Source organism: Apostichopus japonicus, chromosome 6 (genome assembly GCF_037975245.1).
Source record: "Apostichopus japonicus isolate 1M-3 chromosome 6, ASM3797524v1, whole genome shotgun sequence".
Classification (NCBI taxonomy): domain Eukaryota; kingdom Metazoa; phylum Echinodermata; class Holothuroidea; order Aspidochirotida; family Stichopodidae; genus Apostichopus; species Apostichopus japonicus.
In genome coordinates, this window is record NC_092566.1 from 16,799,746 (window position 1) to 16,822,757 (window position 23,012).

Here is a 23,012-nt window from a genome sequence, read left to right on the forward strand (position 1 = left end):
ATGATTAATGCTGAGCATCAAGATCCTCAATTTTTATCCAAAATTTCTTACTTATCATTTCAGATTTGATGAAGTGCGCGATGTAAGAAAAATGACCGGTTTGAAGAGTACAGGTGTAGCAGTTGGTAAAGTTGTTTTAGTGGCAATTGGTGTGCTGTATGGTGTAGCAATTTTAATCAACTCCTTACATGGTTGGCCACAAAGTGACCCAGATCAGAGTAGATTTTGCAAGCAGTTAAGACCGTCAAGAGTTCTGAGTCTAAACTACACCCTGTGGGATCAGTGTTCCATGTTGAAATGGGTCCCCCTCTTTATCCGGGCAAAATGGCTTCATGATAATGCTGACCCTTCTTTAAAGGTGAGAATAAGATGAGTTTTACAGGCAAAATGTAATATTTATTAAAGAAGACAAAAGGAAGAGTGTTGTAATTTAATTTTAATGAATGCTGACCCTTAAAGGCATTGAAGACTTGCCCCAAACCCTGTGCGGCCATCTGTAAAAGTTAACTTTCTGTTGCTTGCAAGTAACGTTTTGTTCGTGTCGCTACAAAATGCAGACAGTAATGAAACGTGATACCTTAATTGTTATCTTTAGCTGGACCTGACATGTCCATCGTTGTATCGTTTGTAAACTGTGCTGTGGGTATGGACCGCAGCTGTATGTACTGACTGTACACTAGTGTCTAATTACCAACGGTAGCAAGCCGTGTGTGTATTTTCTGGGATCGAAGGTGGTGTTAAACACTTCTGTTACACCTCTTCGGAACTAGGTCAAATTACCGGCATTAGACGTTTTTTTTGCGCGAGTCTTCACACCCTTTAACAGATTCAGATTTTAAATAGGACTTAACCAAACAACATGAAATATATTTACTGTATATATATATATATTGCTACATTTTATACTGTACAAAGTTTAAACTTGAGAAATGTCACATAGTCACAAAACTCAAATTAAAAGGTTGTAAAAGGCGCAGCTGAGTTGAATGGAACAAATTACATCTTTCAACAAATTTTAATGCAATGAAGAGTTGCTATGTTGGCTTTCATAAGATGTGGAATTAGAATTAATTATTTATTTCTCTCATTCACATCTATTTACCCATGTATTACCCATGTAATATAATATTATTCTTCTGTTATTTTCCTGTAGAATATTCCATTTGGAGAGAATGGCTTGACAATGGATATCTGGCTTCCTAAGAGCAAAGATCACCCACAGCAGATGCCTGTAGTGTTTTTCATCCATGGCGGTGGTTGGGGATCGGGTTCTAAGGAGATATATGCAAAGTTAGGTCAAGAACTAGCTAACAACCTAACATCCACTGTAGTAATTCCAGATTATCGTATATATCCCAAGGTAATTGGATTTTTTTTTTTTAAATTTTAACTGCAGTATCAGTAACTGTAAATGTCTGTTTTGGTTTGATATTGTCTGTGCATTCTGAGTACATGTAATTATTGCAGTACAGTTTTAATTTGTATTAAATTCACTTGATTTTTGTTAATGTTTTTTTTTTCAACTGTAGTATCAGTTACTGTAAATGTCTGTTATGGTTTGATATTGTCTGTGCATTCTGAGCATATGTAATTATTGCACTACCGTTTTAATTTGAATTTAAATTCACTTCATGATTTTTGTTGTTGCTTTTTTTCAACTGTAGTATCAGTAACTGTAAATGTCTGTTTTGGTTTGATATTGTCTGTGCATTAATCTGAGTATATGTAATTATTGCACTACAATTTTAATTAGTATTTAAATTCACTTGATTTTTGTTAATGCTTTTTTTCAACTGTAGTATCAGTAGTATATACTGTAAATGTCTGTTTTGGTTTGATGTTGTCTGTGATTTCTGAACTACTGCACTACAGTTTAAATATGTACCTATAAATACACTTGCTTTTTTTTCTTTTTTTTTCAGGGAACTATGCAAGATATGGTAACCGATATTTCTGATGCACTTCTTGAGTTTCGGAAGTTAAGCAATACCTCACACTTTTCTGGCGATACTAGTAAAGTAATTCTCATGGGACATTCTGCTGGGGCCCATCTTAGTGCCTTAGCAGCGATCCATCTTGCTGCTAAAGACTGTAATTCACCACAACAAGAACCTGTATTCTTGAAGAATAGTGACGGTAACGATCAAGATACAGAACAAGACCAGATCAGATATCACAAATCAGGAGAGGAAAATATTGTCACTGATCCGAAAGGAAACGTTGACTCTGAAGAATGTGAGGGAGAAAAGTGCACGAGTAACACGGGGCATCATGCTCGAGAAACGGAAGAACACCTAGTCCCTAACTCCGAGCGAGAGGAAAATCCTGCCGAGACGATGGTTGACTTAGTTCTGTATGTCAAGGGTGTCATTGGAATAAGTGGTGTGTACCACCTCATGGATTATTACCATCACGAGTCAACGAGAGGAATGGAAGACATCTCACTGATGTGGAGAGCGGCGGAGGGATTGCAGAACTTTGAGAAATATTCACCAGTTTCTATCGTTCCGAGTCTAAATGACAGTCAGATCAAAAGGTTTGTTCAATTTGATTTTGCATTTTAATAAATCTTATTTGGTAACATTTGCTTTTTAAGTTCAATATGTTAGGTACGTAGACATCCTGTGAAGGTGTTTTTTCTCAACCCATTAAAGGGTGTGAAGACTCGCGCAAAAAGAAACATCTAATGCCGGTAATCTGACTTAGTTTTGAATGAGGTGTAACAGAAGTGTTAGACACCACCATCGATCCCAGGAAATACACACACATCTTGCTACCGTCGGTAATTAAACACTAGTGTACAGTCAGTACATATAGCTGCGGTCAATACCCACAGCACAGTGTGCAAATGATACAGCGATGGACATCTCAGGTCCAGCTAAAGATAACAAGGTATCATGTTTCATTTTGTAGCGACACGAACAAAACGTCACTAGTAAGCAACGGAAAGTTAACTTTTTCAGATGGCCGCACGCGGTTTGGGCGAGTCTTCAATGCCTTTTAAGTTCATATCATAACATGCCAATAATATTTGAAGTATTTAAATGCACAGAAAAATGGTCACAAAAGTACTTATATCCAACTAATTTCAGCTTCAAATTAATTCGAAATTAATGGGCAGACAATTTTTTTGAGAAAATATTGCTCATGCTTGCATTTGGAATTTTTTGGCCAATTTCTGGATATAGACACAACCTCTGCAATATCTTTAAGATTAATCATTGAAAATACAAGCCCGTAAAATGAAGCTATTTGAGAATCCAGACAATTATCATATTTTCTTTTTTGAGGTAGGGTCTAAAATCTTTTTCGTAAGGTCTAATTTTGATAGTACAGAAGACAAGAGTTGATTATCATACAATGTTCAATGTTACAAGACCAGTAACTGATCTGAGTCAAGTGAGAAGTATTTATCAATTTGTCTGTCACTTGGCAAACTGTCATTGAACATATCTATAAATCTTGTAATTCTGAAAAAGAGTTTGTGACGTACTTTAATAGTCAGCAAATTGATGGCAATAAAATTGAAGGAATTTGAATTACAATCGATATCTTTATCAAACATCACATATATCCAATGATAACATTGAAACTTGATATAATTCTACTGCTGTTTTGTGAGGTCATCACAGTGCAACAGATTGTATCCACTTAAAAATTAGCATTTTCTGCATGGTCCTTTGCAATTTCAACACTCCAAGCTGTTCAGGAATCAAGATTTCTGAATTGTCTGACATCTTTGCTTGGTTTTTACCCTAGAATCCCACCACACATGCTAATCCATGGTATGAAGGACACTATGGCACCCTTTTCATCTGCTTCCAAATTTGCGGAAACATTGTCAGGAGTAGGAGTACCTGTCACCTTCAAACTGCTTCCCGAGGGTGGTCATTTAGACCTGGCCGTGGGTATGATGGAACCAGATCGAAAATGGTACAGTGAAATGATGAGTATGGTGATGGAAGGAGCAATGTCTTTCTTAAAGGATGGCAATACTTGAGTAATCTTAGTAATAGGAGAATATAAAGTATATATATTGTTATTGAACTTATATTTATTATTTGATTTTTTTTAGCCTTGAAGGTAAGAATAAACAATGACCAGAAAAAGACAGGAACAATTGTTTAAACAATTCATTAAGGTCTCGCAGTGTGTGTTTTCCAAATTTAAACTTTCGTCCTTTACAGCTTACTGCCCTAATAGCTCAGTAAAAATAACACCATTCTATGCAATTATCATATTAATATTCATTATTTTTATTGAGTTATCTGTCGTTAAACATTTTGAGCTGAATAAAATTTGCCAGATTTTTTAATGAGTCCGTAGATTCTACGAACTTCATTCAAAATTTGAAAGCCTCACCCAACATATCATGCGACATTCAAATCTCTGTTTTTTTTACGACCATTAGGCCTATCTTACTTTCTCTTTTGAGGCTAGCCTATGTTTAGGTAGGTCTCTTGGATAGTATCTTTCTTTTGGTCTTACCGACATAGCTTGCAAAATTGTGATATTTCCTTCCATTGCAATGAATAACAGGTGTTTTCAAACGATTCCTCGGTGGAATTGGGTATACAAAAAGTGGACGATACGAGTATATGTATAGGTTACATTTGTGTAATGAGCATGCTGATATGGGCAGTCGCAGTGATTTTGCAGTAAATCGTTTGAGCCATGAGGACGACAGAAAATAAATTTCCCTTCGATTGCGATGTCCAGCTTTTCTCCATTTAACCCACATGGTCAGAGTGCAGTTATATTGTTCTGTCGTGTTGGTTTTTAGGTTCTAACTTCAATTGGAATTATCACTTTTTAGCATTCAAATTGTAGATTTTGTAGTCAATCTGTTTTATCGCTTCACCAGTACTTTTAATAGTTTTTTTATCTCATATTCCTGTATATTTCTGTAGATGGTATGTATTTATTTACTGTTTTTTCTATTTAATGTTTTATGGCATTATATTTTCTAGATTGTCTGTAAAGCGCACAGATGCATTGTGCGTAGTGCGCTATATAAGATTTTATTTACATTACATTACATTTAGAATAAGTAACATTGAATCTGCTCAGGAAGTTTGTTTTCTGAAATTCTTCAGCAAACAGGTATTGAGACTTTAACCACTGTTATGTGACCATTACTTAATTCATAAAATGGCTCTCTATAACCTTAAAGGTGCTTTACCTTGTATATATAGATGGTGTACTGTAGATGTAGCAAATTCTCATCATACAAACTGACACTGAAGAAGCAATTTCAGACCCACGTTTCTCAGAACCATGTTTCTCAGAACCAGTGCAAAATGGTTATGTTGAAAGTATATAGGCAACAGCATCAAAGAGCATTAAAGAAATAATTCCCTTGAAATGAATCAGTCTGCTTAAAATGAATACATATACACTATTGACAACAATATTTCTAAAAATTATATCTGTTTACCTTTACCTAGAATGTATGTCTACTTAGGGTTTATTTAGTAACAACAGCGTGTAACATCTACTAGTAGACCATATCAAGGTGTATTCTAATAAAATTTTAAATGCCAAAACAATTTCTCATTTCATTTATTGTTGGTTCAGTGGCATACCCCAAGGGAGGGTGCATGCTCCCTTATATCCCCATTTCCATTCGGTCGTGGAGTAATGTCCAATCAAGAGATTTTTTCTATTTCATGGTGGAAGAATTGGACAAATTTCATAAAGGTTCATTCCCTACTTTAATCAGTCTGGGGAGGGGGTAAGGGGAACTCCTATTTTCTACTGGTTGATAATGACGGTAGAAAACAAAAAATGTGATAAACACATCAGCTGAGAGGTACAATATTTTTTTATTTTTCAATATTCGTCCATTGATTAAGTTATTATTTAATTAATAAGTCCATGCAGGTACACTTTGATTAAAAGTATCACCAAAGATGTTTCAAATGGAATTGATTCTGCTGCAAGAATTGATGTAAAATGTTGGCTTATTTGAACGTCAAAATTATAAAGTTAATAAAGGAGCACCATTTACCCAATACATAACTTTATTCAAATTTTTCATTTTTTGATAAGACTGCCAAACTTTGGTGAGAAATGCCTAGCATCCTAATACCTATTGCGTAAATTTCAAATCACAACAAATGATTCTTTCACAGTTTATGAGAATCATTAATCAAATGTAGAAGCCTGATGGAGCTTGAAGATGACATATCCTGAGTCTAAATCATGCAAGCAGGAAGTACCAGATTGGTCTTTACCTATTCTTTCATTTTAGTTGACCTTACCATTCAATATTTTCAACTGATGATTCATGCAAATGAAGAAATGTTTTCAAAAATAGTCTGACATTCATCTTGTTTACAGTACTTGGATCATACTGTATATCCAAAATCAGCTGTTTCACAATTCTGGAATACAAATTTGCAAAATATTTTAATCACAATTGATCAAGGATTACAAATATGTAGGAAAAACATGAAAAGAAGTAATGGGAGGATGCAAATTTATATCCCTCTGGATATGAAGTCAAATACTGTATTTATTTTTATTTTTTTTTACTTAGGGTGTAGGGCCAGGCATTTACAAGCTTTAGAACAGCTTTGTGGTTTGTTTTTGTTTTTTGCTCAGGGTGCACGTCCAGGCATTTACAATATTTGAACAGCTTTACAAGTAGGTTTTTTTGGCTCAAGGTGCACGTCCAGGCATTGCAAATTTTCGTAACAGCTTTGTGGGTTATTGTTTTTGTTGCTTAGGGTGCACGGCCGGGTGTTTACAATTCTCATAACAGCTTTGTGTTCAGTTCTCTTGTCCACTCCTATGAAGAGCACATCTTCTTTGATGTTCCTAACGATCGATCCATCGTTCGACTCAATAAGAATGCCTTGTCATACATGCGTGAAGAAGACAGTTTCTTCGATACTGTTTACTAAATGTTGCCATGGTTGCGTCATCGAGACCTCCCATCGGAAAAATCTCTCACGATCTGGCACAAAGGGACGGAACGAGTCTTCCTCGTTGTAAGATCATGCCTGCTGCCCTCCTTTTCCTTCTAGTTTCTGCAGCTGGTCTAAGAAGTGTGGTCTGCCATCTTTGTCTCTACGTGCGGTAAGAATTTCACAGCCGGTCTCGGTTACGACTATAGTGTGCTCAAACTGTGCGGAACGTTTCCCGTCTATGGTGACGGCCGTCCAATCGTCGGGCCAGAGATTATCTTGCCATTTACCTGTGTTTCGAGGGAAGGGATATCTTCTTTCAATTCTAACGATTGACTGGTATCATAATAATCATAGATAAATTTTTTTTCTGTATCACAATAGCATACATGCAGCATGACGTTACAACCCCAATTGCAACCCTCAGATTGTTATACCTTGCGCGTGTGTGATTTTTTATGCTAAGAAGAAAACGTGAAGACAATTATCCTTCTGAAGAAGGTATGAATATTGATACAAGTTGTTGCAGCAGCGAGAGGATTTTTGGAAGCTGAGTATTGAAGTTCACTTCCTATGTGCTCGCTTGGTTCAACAAGGAGAATACACAATGATCCCCCCACCACAATGATTATTTGGTTGCAGTGGTCTTTTCAGGGAATTCAAACCAAGCATTCCGGAAGCATTTGTTAATTTCGATGTCACTAAATAAATAACTTCAACATAATTTTAGTACCAGCTACGTTTAAAACCTCTCGAGAAAAAGCTTTGACCTCCAACTGTAAATCGTTAATCCGACAAGGTTCTTGTATTTCACTTGGTAAACTTGATTATACCACCTGCTACTACTGCAGTAACATCTATCAAAGTGCAAAGTTCATCTTACAAGGGTAGATAAACTTACACCAATTACCACTGAAACTAGATCAAAGTCCACTCACCCATGTTAATCATTGGTTCTATCGTAAACGCATGGCCGGCTTTCATAACTCCTATTGCTTTATTTTCTGAAAGAAGTAATAGAATAAAAGCCGTCATGGAACAAAGTACGAAACACTACCGTGGTAAACGCAAATGCTACATTTCTTTTAATCTCAAGTACCTGACTGAGACTTACTTTGACCAACCAAGGCAATCTCTTTTCACATAAATGTCACTTTTTTGAAGTATTTCCTTCACCATGAATTTCAGAAAAGTAAAAAGCATGAACCGAAAAAACTTGATTGCAAATAAAATATTGACAGGGTTCTGGAATCACCACTACTGCAATCAATTATCTGAATTTAGTTTTGTCTTGAAATGACTAAATTGATATTAAAACAACTGTTGCCTGTTTTTGTTTTCTGTTGAACGGGCATGCAGGTTGTACAGGTTAAGAGTAAAACGGTTCTATAAAACCCTCACTTTATGTCGAATCTTTAAATTAAAATCTGTCTCTATAAGACTGCTGCTGAGCTTATGACACAACTGGTCCGACATCATTACAAATAATATGTAGAACCAGCAGGAGGACAGCCTGTCATTATAGAGCTACTTAACAGTAAGTAACATATTATATAACACATATATAGCTACTTAAGATTAACATTATATAACATATTGTATATAGCTAATAAACATTATATAACATACTATATAACATATAATATATAACTACTTAACATTATATAACATATTACATATAGCTACTTAAAATTATATAACATATTATATATAGCTACGTTACATTACATATAACATTATATATAGCTACTTAACATTATAAAACATATAATATATAGCTAATTAACATTATATAACATATTATATATACCTACTTAACGTCATATAACATATAGCTACTTAACATTATATATCACATTATATAGCTACTTAACATTATATCACATATTATATATAGATAGATAGATAACATTTATAAAGCCCAGCTTCTATTAGCCACAACAACACAGACTTGCACAGATGGGTTAGAACACAAACAAAATATATATAGCTACTTAAATTATTTAACATATGATATAACATTATATATAGCTACATAACATTATATAACATATTATATATAGCTACTTAACATCATATAACATTTTATATAAAATATTAAATATATCTACTTAACATAATATAACTACTGTCCAAACAAATAAAGTCTGATTCAAACTATTAAGTGCAAGGTTCATACTTTGTCAACATTTATCCTGCTAGTCACTCATCTCATCATCAAAACGTCCTACGACAAAGACGAACCCTTCGATCCCATAAGAGACAACTTAGGCCATCATCAGAATAGGGATTTAAAGTAGAATGCATAGTCATATTTTCATGACTCTAAGGTAGAGTTTGAAACTTACTTGAATAGTGCGGAATACTAGGAGTAGTGTGGAAGAGTCTGTGAATGCCATGGCCGCAGTATGTCCGGACCACGGAGAAACCATGTGCCTGGACGTGCTTCTGAATCGCATTACCCACCTCTCTGTACCGTACACCTGGTTTGACTGAAAAAAAGGGCAGTTAGAAGTGTGTTTAATACAATTTATAAATCAAACTTAACATGGAAGTCTTTGTAGCCACAGTAACTACTATGGCAGAAATATTTTGAGGGGGTGGGGGGAGGGGGGGAACATTGCAGTCCTCTTCTTCCGCAGAAACTCTATACGGATGTAGCAATTACTTTGTTAGGGACCACGGTACTAACCAAAACAAGAAAGTGCAGTGACTGTCTCAAAATGGCTAGTTGCTTTCGCCAGACACACTTCTTTTCTTTAATGTCAGTTTGCCCACACCTTCTATGCTCACCTCCCCTCCCCCACTTCATTCTTATTATCACCACCCATATCCCTGATCATGTATTGCACCCAACTTAATTCCTTGATTTCATTGGAATCTGCTTCTGATGGAATGAACATTGTTAAACTGCATTTCAAACTACGACACAGTGTGCTGTTTGTACCAATGCATGTTATCAACTAGTTTCTACCCCTGGTTTCAATATTTTTTATGCAAAACAACATTTTTTACCTCATGCAGCTTGATTGTAAATTGTTTTACCATCTTTCAAAAAACATAAAGCTTTGAGTAATGATTGTCGGCTAAAAATTCTGACAAAGGTTGACTAAAATAATACTCATAGTCAAACGACTGAAAGCCCACATACTCTAAAACAGAGAGTTACTCAAACCACCTTAAGTACTGTACTATAGGCTCATCTTAGACAGAATTACTTTCTCTGTAAAAACCTGTCATGTTTTTATATTTCAAGCTTTGACCAGCCAGTGAACCATCTTCACAAAAAGTGCTTAATCATGGCAATGAAATGAATGAACATATCAAATGGGATTCCCAAACTAACTTCTTACCCATGTTGATGGCTTCCTTCAAACATTCGTAAGTCGCCTGAACCAGCTCTTTACTCTTGTCGTCCACTTTACCCACAAAGAAGGTCTCATTAAGATCACCATGGTAACCATTGTAGTATACAGTTATGTCGACTGGTAAAATTGAAAAAAAAAACAGAAAAATGAAGCTTTAATTCGGCATTGAACGTATGAAAGTACACTAGATATATACTGACCAAAATAAGACTCGATGTTTGAAAAGAAAATCTACTCAACGACTTCACCAAACAAGAAGTAAGCTGTTCCTTTCCACAAAGATGAAAATGGTACATAACTGAATAATTATCAAACTAGCACTGTTAGGGAGAGAGAGAGTGAGGTGGTTGCGACTAGAGTGGTTGGTGGTTGCGACTAGAGTGGTTGGTGCTTTATTTGCCGAGGAACAAGAGTGAGAGAGCTGCCTATTACATCAGCTGCGAGATCTATCGTCATTGGTTCTACTATATGAACATGATGGGCCTCGTGATGAAAATGTGTGACAAAATTCAGTTTAAGTCCCAATGATTTGTCCATAATTACCCATATGATAGGGTGATATGATAGTGCTGATAGTAGGCTGATAATACATGAAATTGACTGGGGCATCGTGATGAAAATGTGCTACAAAATTAAGTCCCACTGATTTGTCCATATTTACACATATGATAGGGTGATATGATAGTAGGCTGATATATGAACATGTGAGGGGCATCGTGATGCGAATGTGCTACAAAATTAAGTCCCATTGATTTGTCCATAATTACCCATATGATAGGGCGGTATGATAAAAGCTTTATAGAGAGTTTAGATTCACAGTGACTACGTATGATTGCGCAGTCAAAAATCATTGGAAGAAACATCTTTAGACAGACTACTTACTGTAGAAACAAGCCTTCATAACTACATGCTTTAGTTTATAGTGATGAACTATTCAAATATTTAGTCCTGTGTGCAATTCTATATGAACACAGCTGCATTATAATCGCTGTGGGAACATTCCTGTTGTCGGCTTAATAGTACTTTCATTATATTACCTTTCTTGCTGAACAAATATATATATATATATATATACATATACTATGATAGTGAGCGAGTCTACGCTAGGAAACTGTTGACATGCATCAGAAATATGCCTATATGACGACGTGCTGATAACATCACAATATTAGTATAAGCTATATGTTATACCGGTCAATCAATAGTACAATGTTACATGAGTATACATACATATGACTCGGTGTGGACAGTATGTCAATGATTGTGTGGGTCTCAAGGTTATTCCTACCGTTAACGATGTCTCCTTCTACTAGTTTCCTCTTGTCTGGTATACCGTGACATATGACTTCATTGACTGACCTGTGAACATTAATAGATGATATACAAATTAACAAAAATAACAAATTAAATTATGGAAATTAACATAATTTACACAACAAAACAAAGGAAAAAGAAGAAGACGCTTTTAAGGGATGATTGAACTTATAATGATTTTGACTTTCAAAAGTGTTGAAGAAACTTCAAAACCAGGCACTATAAATCCAGCATATATTTCTTTACAAATTTTCTATTTGTGCAGAAATGACCCTTTTTAATAAAACTGCAATGGCTTATTGATAAAAGTGGCTGGATTTAGTCTAGCACACAAATCCACTGGTTCAGCTATTTTCAGTTTAATTTGTTCATCATGAATTAAATATTGTTTAGGAGAACTGTTGTTGGATCACTTGGATGTCAGCCATCGGTACATTATTCTTGTGTATATCAAGTTTGAATTCTTGTTTATATCGAGTTTAACAGAAAACTTTTGTTGCACTTGTTAATAAATTTTGGACAATTTTATTAAACAAATAACAACAAGTCCAGACAGAGGAGGTGATCTCACTATCTTTTTAGCATTAAAGGAGCACTCCAGACATTAGCCTATATTTTAATGGTTAACTTTATAATTTTAAGGCATTCTGAAATACCAACATCAACACTGTCTGGCTAAAGTCATTCTTTATTGTTTAAAGACAAAGGTTGTCACTGAATCTCAAGATCACAAAAACTGCCCACCCTGCCACTTTTGAATACACAGCTTTTCTAGAGCAACAGTCTTTGCTATTATGTGTACTGTCAGGTATGGCCAAGCAAATTCCAAGTAATGGTGCCAAGATCTGGTTGAAGCATAGAGAATTCATATATTGTGTTGGAATTAAATTTACACAACATCATAGGCAGCACATGCTATTTTTAAAATTCATAAATGCTTATGAATGTCTTGGGAAGTCTTACCATCTGAACAATAGTTCGCCAGGCTTTTAGAATGATTTTTTTATGTTCGAACAGACTGCAACCTTGTTTGTCATTTTATGAAGGCGACATCCACTTACGTGCAACAGGATTTGGGAAACCCTCTGTAGTTGAGGGGCGAAGGATAGCATTTCCTCTCTATGCATGCCTGGTGGACGGCTTCATCTATCTCATCCGTGGTGATGCCTGGTTTGATCATTGATGCAGCAACATCTAAAACTTCCCTACCATACTGAAAGAGGTAAAAAAAAGGTCCTATAAATGAACTTCAAATCATATACCGTAAGACAGCATAAAAACCCCAAAAATGACATATTCCATTGATAAAGTGCACTTAATTTGTCAGTGCACCTAGACACCGTAAAAAAAGGAATTAGGCAGGATTATCAGACATCAGGAATACTGACAAATCTAATTTGATACCTAGAAACAACAAGACTGCTATGGAGAATCAATGTCAGAATCAAGGCTGTTGCAATGATTTCTTGTAAAAGAATCCAATCGGCTGTCAATTAACTGTGAGGGCGTTGTGGTGTGGTTAAGGCAGTGGACTTGTGATCCAAGGATTACAGGTTTGAGCCCTGGTCAGATCATTGCATAGTGTCCTTGGGCAAGGCGCTTTATCTCCATTGCCTCTCTTCACCCAGGTGTATAAATGAGGACTTGCGAGGTAACTTGTAAATATAGCGCCTGTTTGTGGCTGCACCCCATGGGAAGTCCCCAAAAAAGTAATATGATGTACCTTTGAAGGATATCATCTTTTGTACGGTTGAGGATGATACATTTGAGATTAAAGATGACAGAGAGGGGTAAATTTAAAAAATTCCTCTCTTTATACTCTAGAAAGTGTTAACATGAAGCAAACAGGATTCCATGGTTTGGATGTGATTTAGCCAAACACCCAGCTATTTTTTGAAATATTTGTATTAAGACAATAGGTGATGCTGTCATTAGTACACCGAGATGCAGTGCTAAAGGTATCCTCCTTCATAACGAAACGAAAAGCAGCAGACCGAGCCATCATCATTTAGATTCTCCCAACTATTGATTCTTGCTGTCTGGGGGGATATGCAATTCAAAAGGGGCATCAGATTGTCAATCTGTGACCTGGTAGTGCCAAAAGGAGGTAGCAACTACGGTATATATCTTTGCTTCTCCTTTCATACTTTCAAGGCTAGTGAAAGATATGGTGACAAGGAGTACCCATGCAAGCACCAGTTCACATTAAAAACTTCTGACTAATGTTACTATATTTAGTATTTTCAAAACCCATCACCACTGCAGGATACAAACTTTGTAAAAAAACAAAGGATACCACAATTAAAATGTTAATAGTTATGTCATATTTAGACCCGTCCAATCGTGAATCGTGATGGGACATTGAAATGGTGATACTGCAACCTCTCAAATGGAAATGCGATTTTTTTCTCCGCTGGTCTGTGAAGTTGCGGATCACAAGTAAATCTAACACAACAGATTAGATTTTTAACTGAAATAAAAACTTACCTTACAAGCTGTCCTGAGACCCTCAAGTTCATCTTTACTGAGAATTTTGATTTGAGTGCTTCCTCTTATGTCCATTTCACTTGCGGGATATCCTGTCAGAAGGGAAACAGGAAAGTCGATGGTTACAAAAATCTACTAACTCTTCAAACAATATACCCTACATAAGAGACTTGAAAGTTCAACGTAAATATCCACTTACGATCCCTCTGTGCAACGTTAAAGCAGACATGAAATGCATTGTAACAGGCCAGGCTCTTTTTTTATTCCTAAATTTTTTGCAAAAGCCTTTAATTGTCAACTGATACATCCAAGCTAACTTTTGTCTTTAACTCCATTAGGCAGGCTAGTCCTTTTAGCAGCTCTACAGTACCTACTATATAAATTGTCATTTTTCAAACTGCTGACTGACTGTCAGTGCCATAGAGCCTTAACTGTGAAGTGACTTTACCATATATACTGTTCAAAACTCTCACAAGCCACACCTTGGCTAAGACCTTGTCACACTTTCTTTGTTGATTACTTACAGTACGGTATGGAAAGTCAAAAACCAGCTTTAAACGTATAAAGTATGATGCCAAATTACTCTACAAGACTAGTGTATACTTTCACCACATAAAAGGGAACCGATATCTCCCGAGGACAAAAGCATGTACACAGTATGAGGTGGAAACACCAAAAACATTTTGAAGCTCACCTTCTGGGTGATCGGCATAATCTGGTTTCTCAATACCTTCTGGAACAGTTCTTGTTGGACTCTGTGAAAGGCAGAATATTTAACATGCACAGTTAATATATCACATTGTGCTACTGTACAGGGCAGCATTGACCCATAATAGGTTGAAAGCATAAGTACAGTACGTCAAATCTGAATTTTCTGAGACTTTTCCTTTTTAAAATCTACGTATTCATGAGCTTTTTTCACCCAGAAAGGTTTATTCGAGTACCTAGACTGATATTCTCCTGCGATCAGTACAGTAAATGAATGAATGAAGGATAACACTCAAACACTGTCATGTCAGACAGTCAGAGGCTGCATTACTGTATGTTTGGACAGAACCATTACATGTAATAACAATTCTCTTTGTACTTTTCAGCTATTTCCACAAAAGTAGCCATTGGAGTTTGATTATTTTTTAATCCACATTGGGTAAAAAATAAGTGACATAGGCCTATTGAACTTTTTTAGTGGAGATAATTGTTTGCAAATACTGCAGAGAGCCCAGGGTAAATATTGGATCACGTTTTGTGTATGCGTAGTTGAAACTCCAAAGTTCAAACAAGCCCATGTACCGTACAGTACATGCAGTAGTGAACTGTGTGGAACTTAGCTAGAGATGTGCAAACTGTAGTGGTACAGGGATTTTTGAAGAAGTGGTTAAATATTGGAATTGCACTGCAAGGTCAAGAAACTACAACAGAGTTGGCGAGTAGGGAAGTACAAGGGTGTATACAGGGGCTGGGGGTAAAAAATAGGTTGAAAGGGTAGGTCAGGCAAGAAGAGGGGTGGGCCACCCCTGTAAGGCACTGGGCCATCTGCGCTATATATTCTGTTGAACATTCACAAAGTATAGGCAGTGATATGATCGCATCTTTACAACTTAGCTAGTTAAGAAGGTCGTGCAATAAACGCAATTGGTGTTGGATTGGGATGCAATTTTTTTATGGGACCAAGCTCTTTGGGGACTTGCCTCCCTGGGATGCAACCTTTTTTTCTCCAGCAACATTACTAGACATACAAGCTTGTCTCTCATCAGACTGTCTCTATCATTAAACTGAAGAAGAAATGGACATTAAGGAGATCACCTTTAGGGATGAACCGGATATCCGGTCCAGCCGGACTATCCGATTATTCAATTCCGGTTCTGGTCGGATATTTTTCAAAACCTGGCCGAATCTTTTTCAAAATCTGGCCTGAGTTATTACTTAAAAAGGTGTTGGTATTAACTTAAATCAATATAAACTATTTCCAAAATTAATAAAAACGTTTAAAGTAAGGAAAATTAGGTTTAACATGTTGAATTTAATTTTCTGAATGGTCTGACCCACTAAATGGGTCTTAATCTCACCTTCTTTATAATATGCGTATACCTCACCTAACATTTACTCCTTGTTTCATACTTTTACTTCTTATTAATGATTTTTTGTGTAATGAAAAAATCCGGTTCCGGCCAGATTTTATCCGGCCGGATTTCATGTACTATCCGGCAAAATCCGGTTCCGGCCGGATCCAAAAATTTGGATCCGGTGCATCCCTTATCACCTTTAAATGAGGTCTTAACGGTCCCGAGAAGAAGTATCCTGGCCAGGTCTGTGCTGCTTCATTTTGTTCCTGTAGGATGTTTTTCATGCGTTCCTTCTTGTGAACCTGTTTGTGTTGCTTCCAACTGCCTTTGAAGCAATCCTTTTATGAAGTAAAATGAAAAATAAATTTCTGACACTGAAAGTAAAACATCTAATTTGCACTGTAACAAACACTTGGCCTACCATAATGGCCTTAACCTACCTACAGTACTGTACGGCCGCTGTCATTGATAATATATATATAATAGTGTGGATTAAGGTAACTAGCCAAACAAGAAATAATAACAGAATATGTCTTAATTTGGCCATGGCTACTGTACTGTAGCCTTTGTAGGCCTTGCCTACACTGCTACAGTAACTTTAGTATATATTTTCAAAATGAAGCATGATTTTAGGCTCTATAGGCAACTAAGGTCTGGTGTGTTACCTTACTAATAATACTATTTATAAAAAATATTACTGTAGCTTACTAGCTACTAGTACCAGCCTCGTTTGGTAGACATAGGATATACTGTCGCAGCAGTTTAATCATTAACAACAGCAAATGTCGACTAAGGTTACACTTTACACTACAGTAGCCTTGGCCTACATGGATAGGCTTAGCAATAAGGAGCTATACTTAGGCTATGCAGTATGCATATCATCATCTTATGCTACCTCTTTACTTACCTGTTCACAGAAAAAGGAGCCCTCTATACCCAACTTTATGCAGGTGGGACATTGTAACTTTGCTTCTTTCGTACAGTTTACAGTTTCACATACACGCGCGATAGCTGAAGAAGACATTTTTATAAAAGGACTGTTTCACGGGTCACGCAGGAATTGCAAAACAAACGAATGTGACTTACAGGCTATCTAGTTATGGAACGCCGAAATCATCCCATCAGATGTAATATGTGGATAATTATGTCTAAAGTGTAGATTGAGAAGTTTAAGTGGATTGATCAGGATATCATAGTAGTTAATTAATGAAATAAGTTAATGTGGATATTTAAGGAAGTGCAAGGGGTTATTTAGGGAAAATGAAGTGAATATTAAAGGAATTTAATGTGGAAATTTGATAGTGCTCATTTAAATTTATGTGGATATTTATGGTAGTTAATGCTGAAGTGGATGTTAAGGGAATTACCTGGATACAATAGGTAAGGAAGTTGAAGTGGATGTTGACATTAACTTATGTGGATATGGAATATCGTAGAATTATAACATGGATATGTAAGAATCTTCAAGTGCATATTTTTAAAAGTTATCAAACTTGTCCCTCCAGCTATGACTTCTATAACAATCACATGTCTAACTATAGTTAGTAAATGCATTTTGGTGGCGGTAAAATACAGTGAAACATGAGTGACTATTATTTGGCATTCTAGCAGATTTGGGCAATAGAACTGATGAATTTTTTAGTCCTCAAAATTATCACTGCCAAGGTACCTAGCCAAATTGCCATTTGAAATTGGGCAGCTAGGATTCAGTGGCAGATCAAGAATTTCTCAGAAAGGGGGACTTGGAGATAAGAGACCTGGCGTTAACATTACTATTAAAACAGTGTTACCATTATTTGACTTTCTATCCTATTTTGGGGCAAACTGCTGCCATGAAAGACTCTCCATATGAATACAGTACTGTACAGTAGGTACTGGAGCATTTGCCGGTGGGGTCAGAGATGTTCCTTTCATTAAGTCGGTTGAAAGAACAAGACTGATGCATATATTAATCATAATGTCACAGCTGACAGCTTTATTGCATTTGACAATTGGCTGATGGCATGTTTGGTAATAAATTCTCTGTAAAAACATAGCGATGTATAAAATGACCCTTTCCTCAACTTATCATCATCACTTTTGGAAAAATGTATATAAGATTTTCTTAATTTTACAAAACCAAAGTATTACATAAACAAAATCAAACATAATTGCAAGTTGTCCAAAAGATGGGCCAGTTCCACATTTTTGCTTTCAAAAGACACAAAGCAGTTACCAGAGGTGACAAGTTGAAAAAGTTACAAATTCACCAAAAGTGGTTCATTATGGGCAAATGGCATGAATACTTAATGTTATTGGCAGAGATGAACGCAGAGACGTGATTTGTAGCCACAAAACGACTAGTTGACTGAACTTTGTAGCGTTAAAAGAAGTACAAAACGACTCCAGAAGAGATTAAATAGTCAAACACACAACTGTAGTTTACTTCAAAATCAATAAAAGTGTTTATTTAATCAATGCTTCTTATCGGGAGGTTTTCAGTGTTGGAAACATGCAGATCGAAAAAACATGACAAAATATCAATATGATATTTCGCAATTGTACAGTAGCAAGTAAACAAAATTTCTCCTTATAGGTTAGAGGACTTGCTTACACTTGTATATATATACGAGTTAAACAGTTAAACAAAGTAGGTACATAAAAGATAACAAGAAAAACAGTCCAGGCAAAAGTGGACTTTACCAACAAATGTTAGTGGTCACAAAATTTCAGATGAAATGATATAGAGTACGTTAATGAATAAGTGGAATCTACTTCAGCTGGAAGGCAATTATTTCATGATGCCAAGCAGCCACTAATGAATGGCTTGTAAATTATGATTCATATCGGATGGCTCTCCAATTTACAGTTTCAACTCATTACAGCAAGAACAACTAGTCCAAATGGCATTTCTAAAAGTTGTACTGGATGATTCCTCAGAACTTTGAAAATGGTCTTATTTTTATCCATTCTTTGATCTGTGAAACCTCTGCAATTCTTCTAGCATGGTCTCCTAGTCTTGGAAAACTGTCCTCTGCTTTGATGTTATGCAGTGTAGGTAAATAATCGTGGATATAATTCATAGCATGAATGTCTGCCAAGGAAATCTGATGAAAAAAATGAAAATGTGCATTTTGTTTAATTTTACTGCAAGACACCCATTGTTAAAAATAAAATTCACTGAACAACATAGTCCATTTGTTTTCTTCTCACTCAATTATTCCATCAATATCTTATAAAATCCCTTATTTTTATCTTTAGCTAATAAATTACTTCACACCCCTCTGCCCCACCCCCCTTCCTTCCTTTTCTCCATACTTATCCCTTACCTCCACCCCCTCCTCTCCTCTTCATCACACTTCCTATTTATTTTATCGTTACTTCTTTATATTAATAATTAATTACATTTTTTCCCCCATTATTAGCATGAAAGACTAAGGCAACTCAAAAATTGTGCAAATTTATGCTAAATATTAACATTCTTTCCAATTATTCCACCTCTGGTCTGTCAACTAACAAACTATTGAGTTGTTTGACCAACCATGCCATGAGGTGGTATACAAGCCAGTCCCATCCTTTCCCAAATTCCACATCTTTTCCAACCTTTAAACAATTTTAAATGTACCTTGTCACCCACAAGAAATCCTCTGCCTTCACTGTTTTCTTCCAGTAGTTGGTCCAGTCTTGCTAAAGCTTTTGGAATTAATTTCCCCTCATGGTGTTTTTGCAATTTATTCTAAAATGGAAAAAGAAAAACGGTCTTAGTCGCACCAAAAGTGCCTCATACAATACACCATCGCCCATGGTACCTTCTCAACAAGTCAAAAAGTCATCAAGGGTTCTGTTTTGCATTTTTTTGTCTGCTTGGACTTGGATTCTTGTAGCTCTTTCTTTATTTTTGGTAATTCATAAACCCGTAGTGAAATCTATCTACCAATTAAAGAAACTTTGGCATTTGTTACTGATGAATGAAAATTTGAATCCCTACCTCTGATATGCAAAAGTTGCTGAAACTGCTTGTAAATGAGACTGTAATTGATAACAACCACAACATCTACAACAATACTGTACCAATCAAAAATACTGATTTGTTGAGAATATATTATCTCCAGGCAATAGTGAGGAATATCAATATTTATTTTCATGTATCTCTAAATTTTCCTATATACATGGATTCTTACCCTAACATCCAAATCTCTTATCATCCACCAGATATCCAGATCATGAAGACAATCACCTATTGTTTCTACCACAGCATCAATCCTGCTAGCTTCCCAGTTATTACATCCATAGAAGCCTGGAATAAAAAAGAGAAGAAATTTCAGTCAATCTCACGTGGATTAGTTAAATGGATTCATGGATATGCAAATTAGTCATGATATCAAAACAATAATACAGTAGGTGACATTTGCAGAATACACAGTAGATTATCCCTCAAAGAGAGTGAAATTATTGATAAGGGAGGATTAACCAGAGCTGTTGCCAAGGGAATATATATCGAACCAGAGGCATTCAGAGGCATATCCAGGATATTTCAATTGGTGGGCAAGTGGGGAAGTGAGGGGGGGGAGGGACGGGGCTGGTGTTACATGATATCAAGTTACCGTCTCAGGCAAAGGAGCCTTATTTTGTATATTAGATTTTGTTCATATTAGACATGTAATGCTGCTATGTATTATGCATAATCTATAAAACACTTTTGTAACACAGTATTTTTGTTTCATTTCTTTTAGACAGAAAGTGATAGATTTTGCAAAAAGAATAAAAATATTAGATGAAGCTGATGGATGGAGGTGGGGGGGGGGGAGGTGCCTTTTGTGCCCCCAACTTGAATTAGCAATGGGCATTAGAAAGCAGAAAAACCTGCCATCTGAGATATTCAGCTTCAAACCCATGATTGACTTTGACTATTAGTTGGCATAAGTTTCACAATTTTAGCCATTTGTTTAAAAATGCAGGGGATTTGAAATGTATATACTTCTTAAAATCAATCACTTGCATTTTCCTTGAATTAATACAATTTGGCAAATAATAAGATTCCATATATATTTTATTTGTAGCACACAGTGTTTGTATGTAATGAACAGTTTCCCAAATTACACTGATGTCTGACATTGTAGTATTCTTATGATGAATGTTTAAACAATTTTGTGTGAAGATTGTTTTTTCATACCTTCTGTTGTACTGTTGTACTGTGGTGTTCCTGTTGCATTCTTAAGTGTGTATCCCTCTTGTTTCCCAGCATATCTCTACAAATCCCAGTGTACATATCCCTGCACATCCCTCTGTATCCATGTTGCATGCTTCACATCCCTACAATTATCTGTGTACATATCCCTGTTGCATCCCTGGACATCTCTGTATATCCCTGTTGCATCTCTGTATATCCTTTCATTACACCCACCTAGTTCTCTTGCTATGTACCTGTTGATAGCCCCGCTCTGTGGGAGCTTCTTTCCATTGACCTCTAGAACAGGAAGGATACCTTGAGGTGCCACTGCAAGGAAGGAAGAGTAACAGCTTTTAATTAATCAGGAATAATCATAATAAATCATAAAGTCAATAGGGACAATGGGTCCATTTTAAGGAGAAACACTTGAGCCAACAACCATGTGAAATAGGCTTACAGACTTTTGGTTTCATAAGAAGGTGTATTATACCTAGTACTAGTAACTTCTACTACTAGGACACAGTTGGAAGTTGGTGGTATGCCTAGTCTTGAAGTTTGCCATCAAATGACTGAAGTTTCAAATGAGCTACTATTTGACTGCAAGTTCTGTAACTAGTTGACTGGCAAAGGCAACAAAGGTAGCCTAACTGAGGCTTTTACCAATGTAGGCCTACACTCTTGATAATAAATAGGCCTAAGGCCAATATATTGTAGTTAGGCCATAGAAATTGAAGTAGGCCTAGTTCAATTTCTATGAGTTAGGCCTAGCCTAAGGTAGAATACCTACTGTGTTTAAATTCTGCCCAACGTTTCTGGTCAATTCTGAAATCTTCGAATTCAACTCCTGCAAGTTTAAACATCATTCTGGAGGTTTCTGCACGACCTTTCAAATTAAAGTAGATTAATCTATAGATAGGGCCGGTGGAAGAGCTCGAAATGAGCCGCAAAGAATGCATTTTGCGAGATTTAATGTGTCGCTTATCTAATTTATACAGGAATCATGTAATGAAGGGTGCATGTAGCCTCAACAATTACTATAATGGTTTGCGCGTCAAGTTTATTGAGTTAGTCCAATTGGATATGTTCGCTCTAGATCAATAGTAAAATAGAAGATCAACCACAAAGTGACTAGGCCTATATAAAATATTTGAATATTTTGACACCAGAATTGCAGTTTAGTTACTGAGCACCAAAGCCAACATGTCAGGCAAAAGGCCTACATCAGATTGTATTAGTATTTGCTAAATTATATGTTACATATAATAGTGCCTTTCAATTTCCTGGCAAAATCAAAAGAATAGTTTAACGAAAAATTAATTTTGTCTCGTAAAATAGAAAATTAATGTAGGCTACAGGTTAGAAAAAAGATTAGAAAAAGAAAAGGTTAGAGAAAGGTTAGAAAAGCGTTTCATTGCATTTCAATAACCGTTTGCAAGGTATTTTCATGGTTAGTCGAATCACCACGTAGAAAAACTTGTGATATGTATGATGGTCAGATACAATTTGTTTTTATTGTTCTTTATAATTAGAGTTGGTACGCCTGGTTCTAACTTACGCTACAGAGATTTTACGGCTTATATGCAATATGCTGCCATTACATATGTATGGTACCATGAAAACATGTACATCCCAGACTTAATATATTGAAAACTGGATTCGAAGTCTGAACGGGGGGGGGGGGGGGGGGGGAGGTTGGCTTAAGTTTTGGATCGGTTTTTTG

At 36.1% G+C, this 23,012-nt stretch overlaps 3 protein-coding genes across 5 annotated transcripts in view; 1 reads left to right on the plus strand and 2 right to left on the minus strand.

Annotated features, from left to right (window-relative positions):
* The window catches only part of LOC139969129 (uncharacterized), a 23,447-nt gene extending 16,748 nt beyond the window's left edge, over nucleotides 1-6,699 (plus strand). For all 3 annotated transcript variants that reach the window (XM_071973949.1, XM_071973947.1, XM_071973948.1), the window contains exons 2-5: nucleotides 64-358; nucleotides 1,154-1,360; nucleotides 1,923-2,536; nucleotides 3,760-6,699. In XM_071973949.1, coding sequence (XP_071830050.1) covers nucleotides 92-358; nucleotides 1,154-1,360; nucleotides 1,923-2,536; nucleotides 3,760-4,000 — 1,329 coding nt within the window. In that variant the 5' untranslated portion in view covers nucleotides 64-91 and the 3' untranslated portion in view covers nucleotides 4,001-6,699. The remainder of the gene's footprint in view (nucleotides 1-63; nucleotides 359-1,153; nucleotides 1,361-1,922; nucleotides 2,537-3,759) is intronic.
* LOC139969131 (methionine aminopeptidase 1-like) lies at nucleotides 5,807-17,240 on the minus strand. The gene is made up of 10 exons (XM_071973951.1): nucleotides 17,051-17,240; nucleotides 16,341-16,481; nucleotides 14,775-14,835; nucleotides 14,081-14,172; nucleotides 12,655-12,806; nucleotides 11,568-11,638; nucleotides 10,265-10,396; nucleotides 9,260-9,403; nucleotides 7,850-7,915; nucleotides 5,807-7,201 (listed from the first exon to the last, which is right to left on the minus strand). Exons 1-10 carry the CDS (start codon nucleotides 17,165-17,167, stop codon nucleotides 7,002-7,004), a joined length of 1,176 nt encoding a protein of 391 aa, XP_071830052.1. The 5' UTR covers nucleotides 17,168-17,240; the 3' UTR covers nucleotides 5,807-7,001.
* Nucleotides 17,241-19,004: 1,764 nt separating this feature from the next.
* On the minus strand, nucleotides 19,005-22,970 carry LOC139969135 (S-crystallin SL11-like). The gene is made up of 5 exons (XM_071973959.1): nucleotides 22,080-22,970; nucleotides 21,527-21,619; nucleotides 20,304-20,419; nucleotides 19,748-19,858; nucleotides 19,005-19,229 (listed from the first exon to the last, which is right to left on the minus strand). Exons 1-5 carry the CDS (start codon nucleotides 22,246-22,248, stop codon nucleotides 19,059-19,061), a joined length of 660 nt encoding a protein of 219 aa, XP_071830060.1. The 5' UTR covers nucleotides 22,249-22,970; the 3' UTR covers nucleotides 19,005-19,058.
* Between the last annotated feature and the right edge of the window lie 42 nt (nucleotides 22,971-23,012).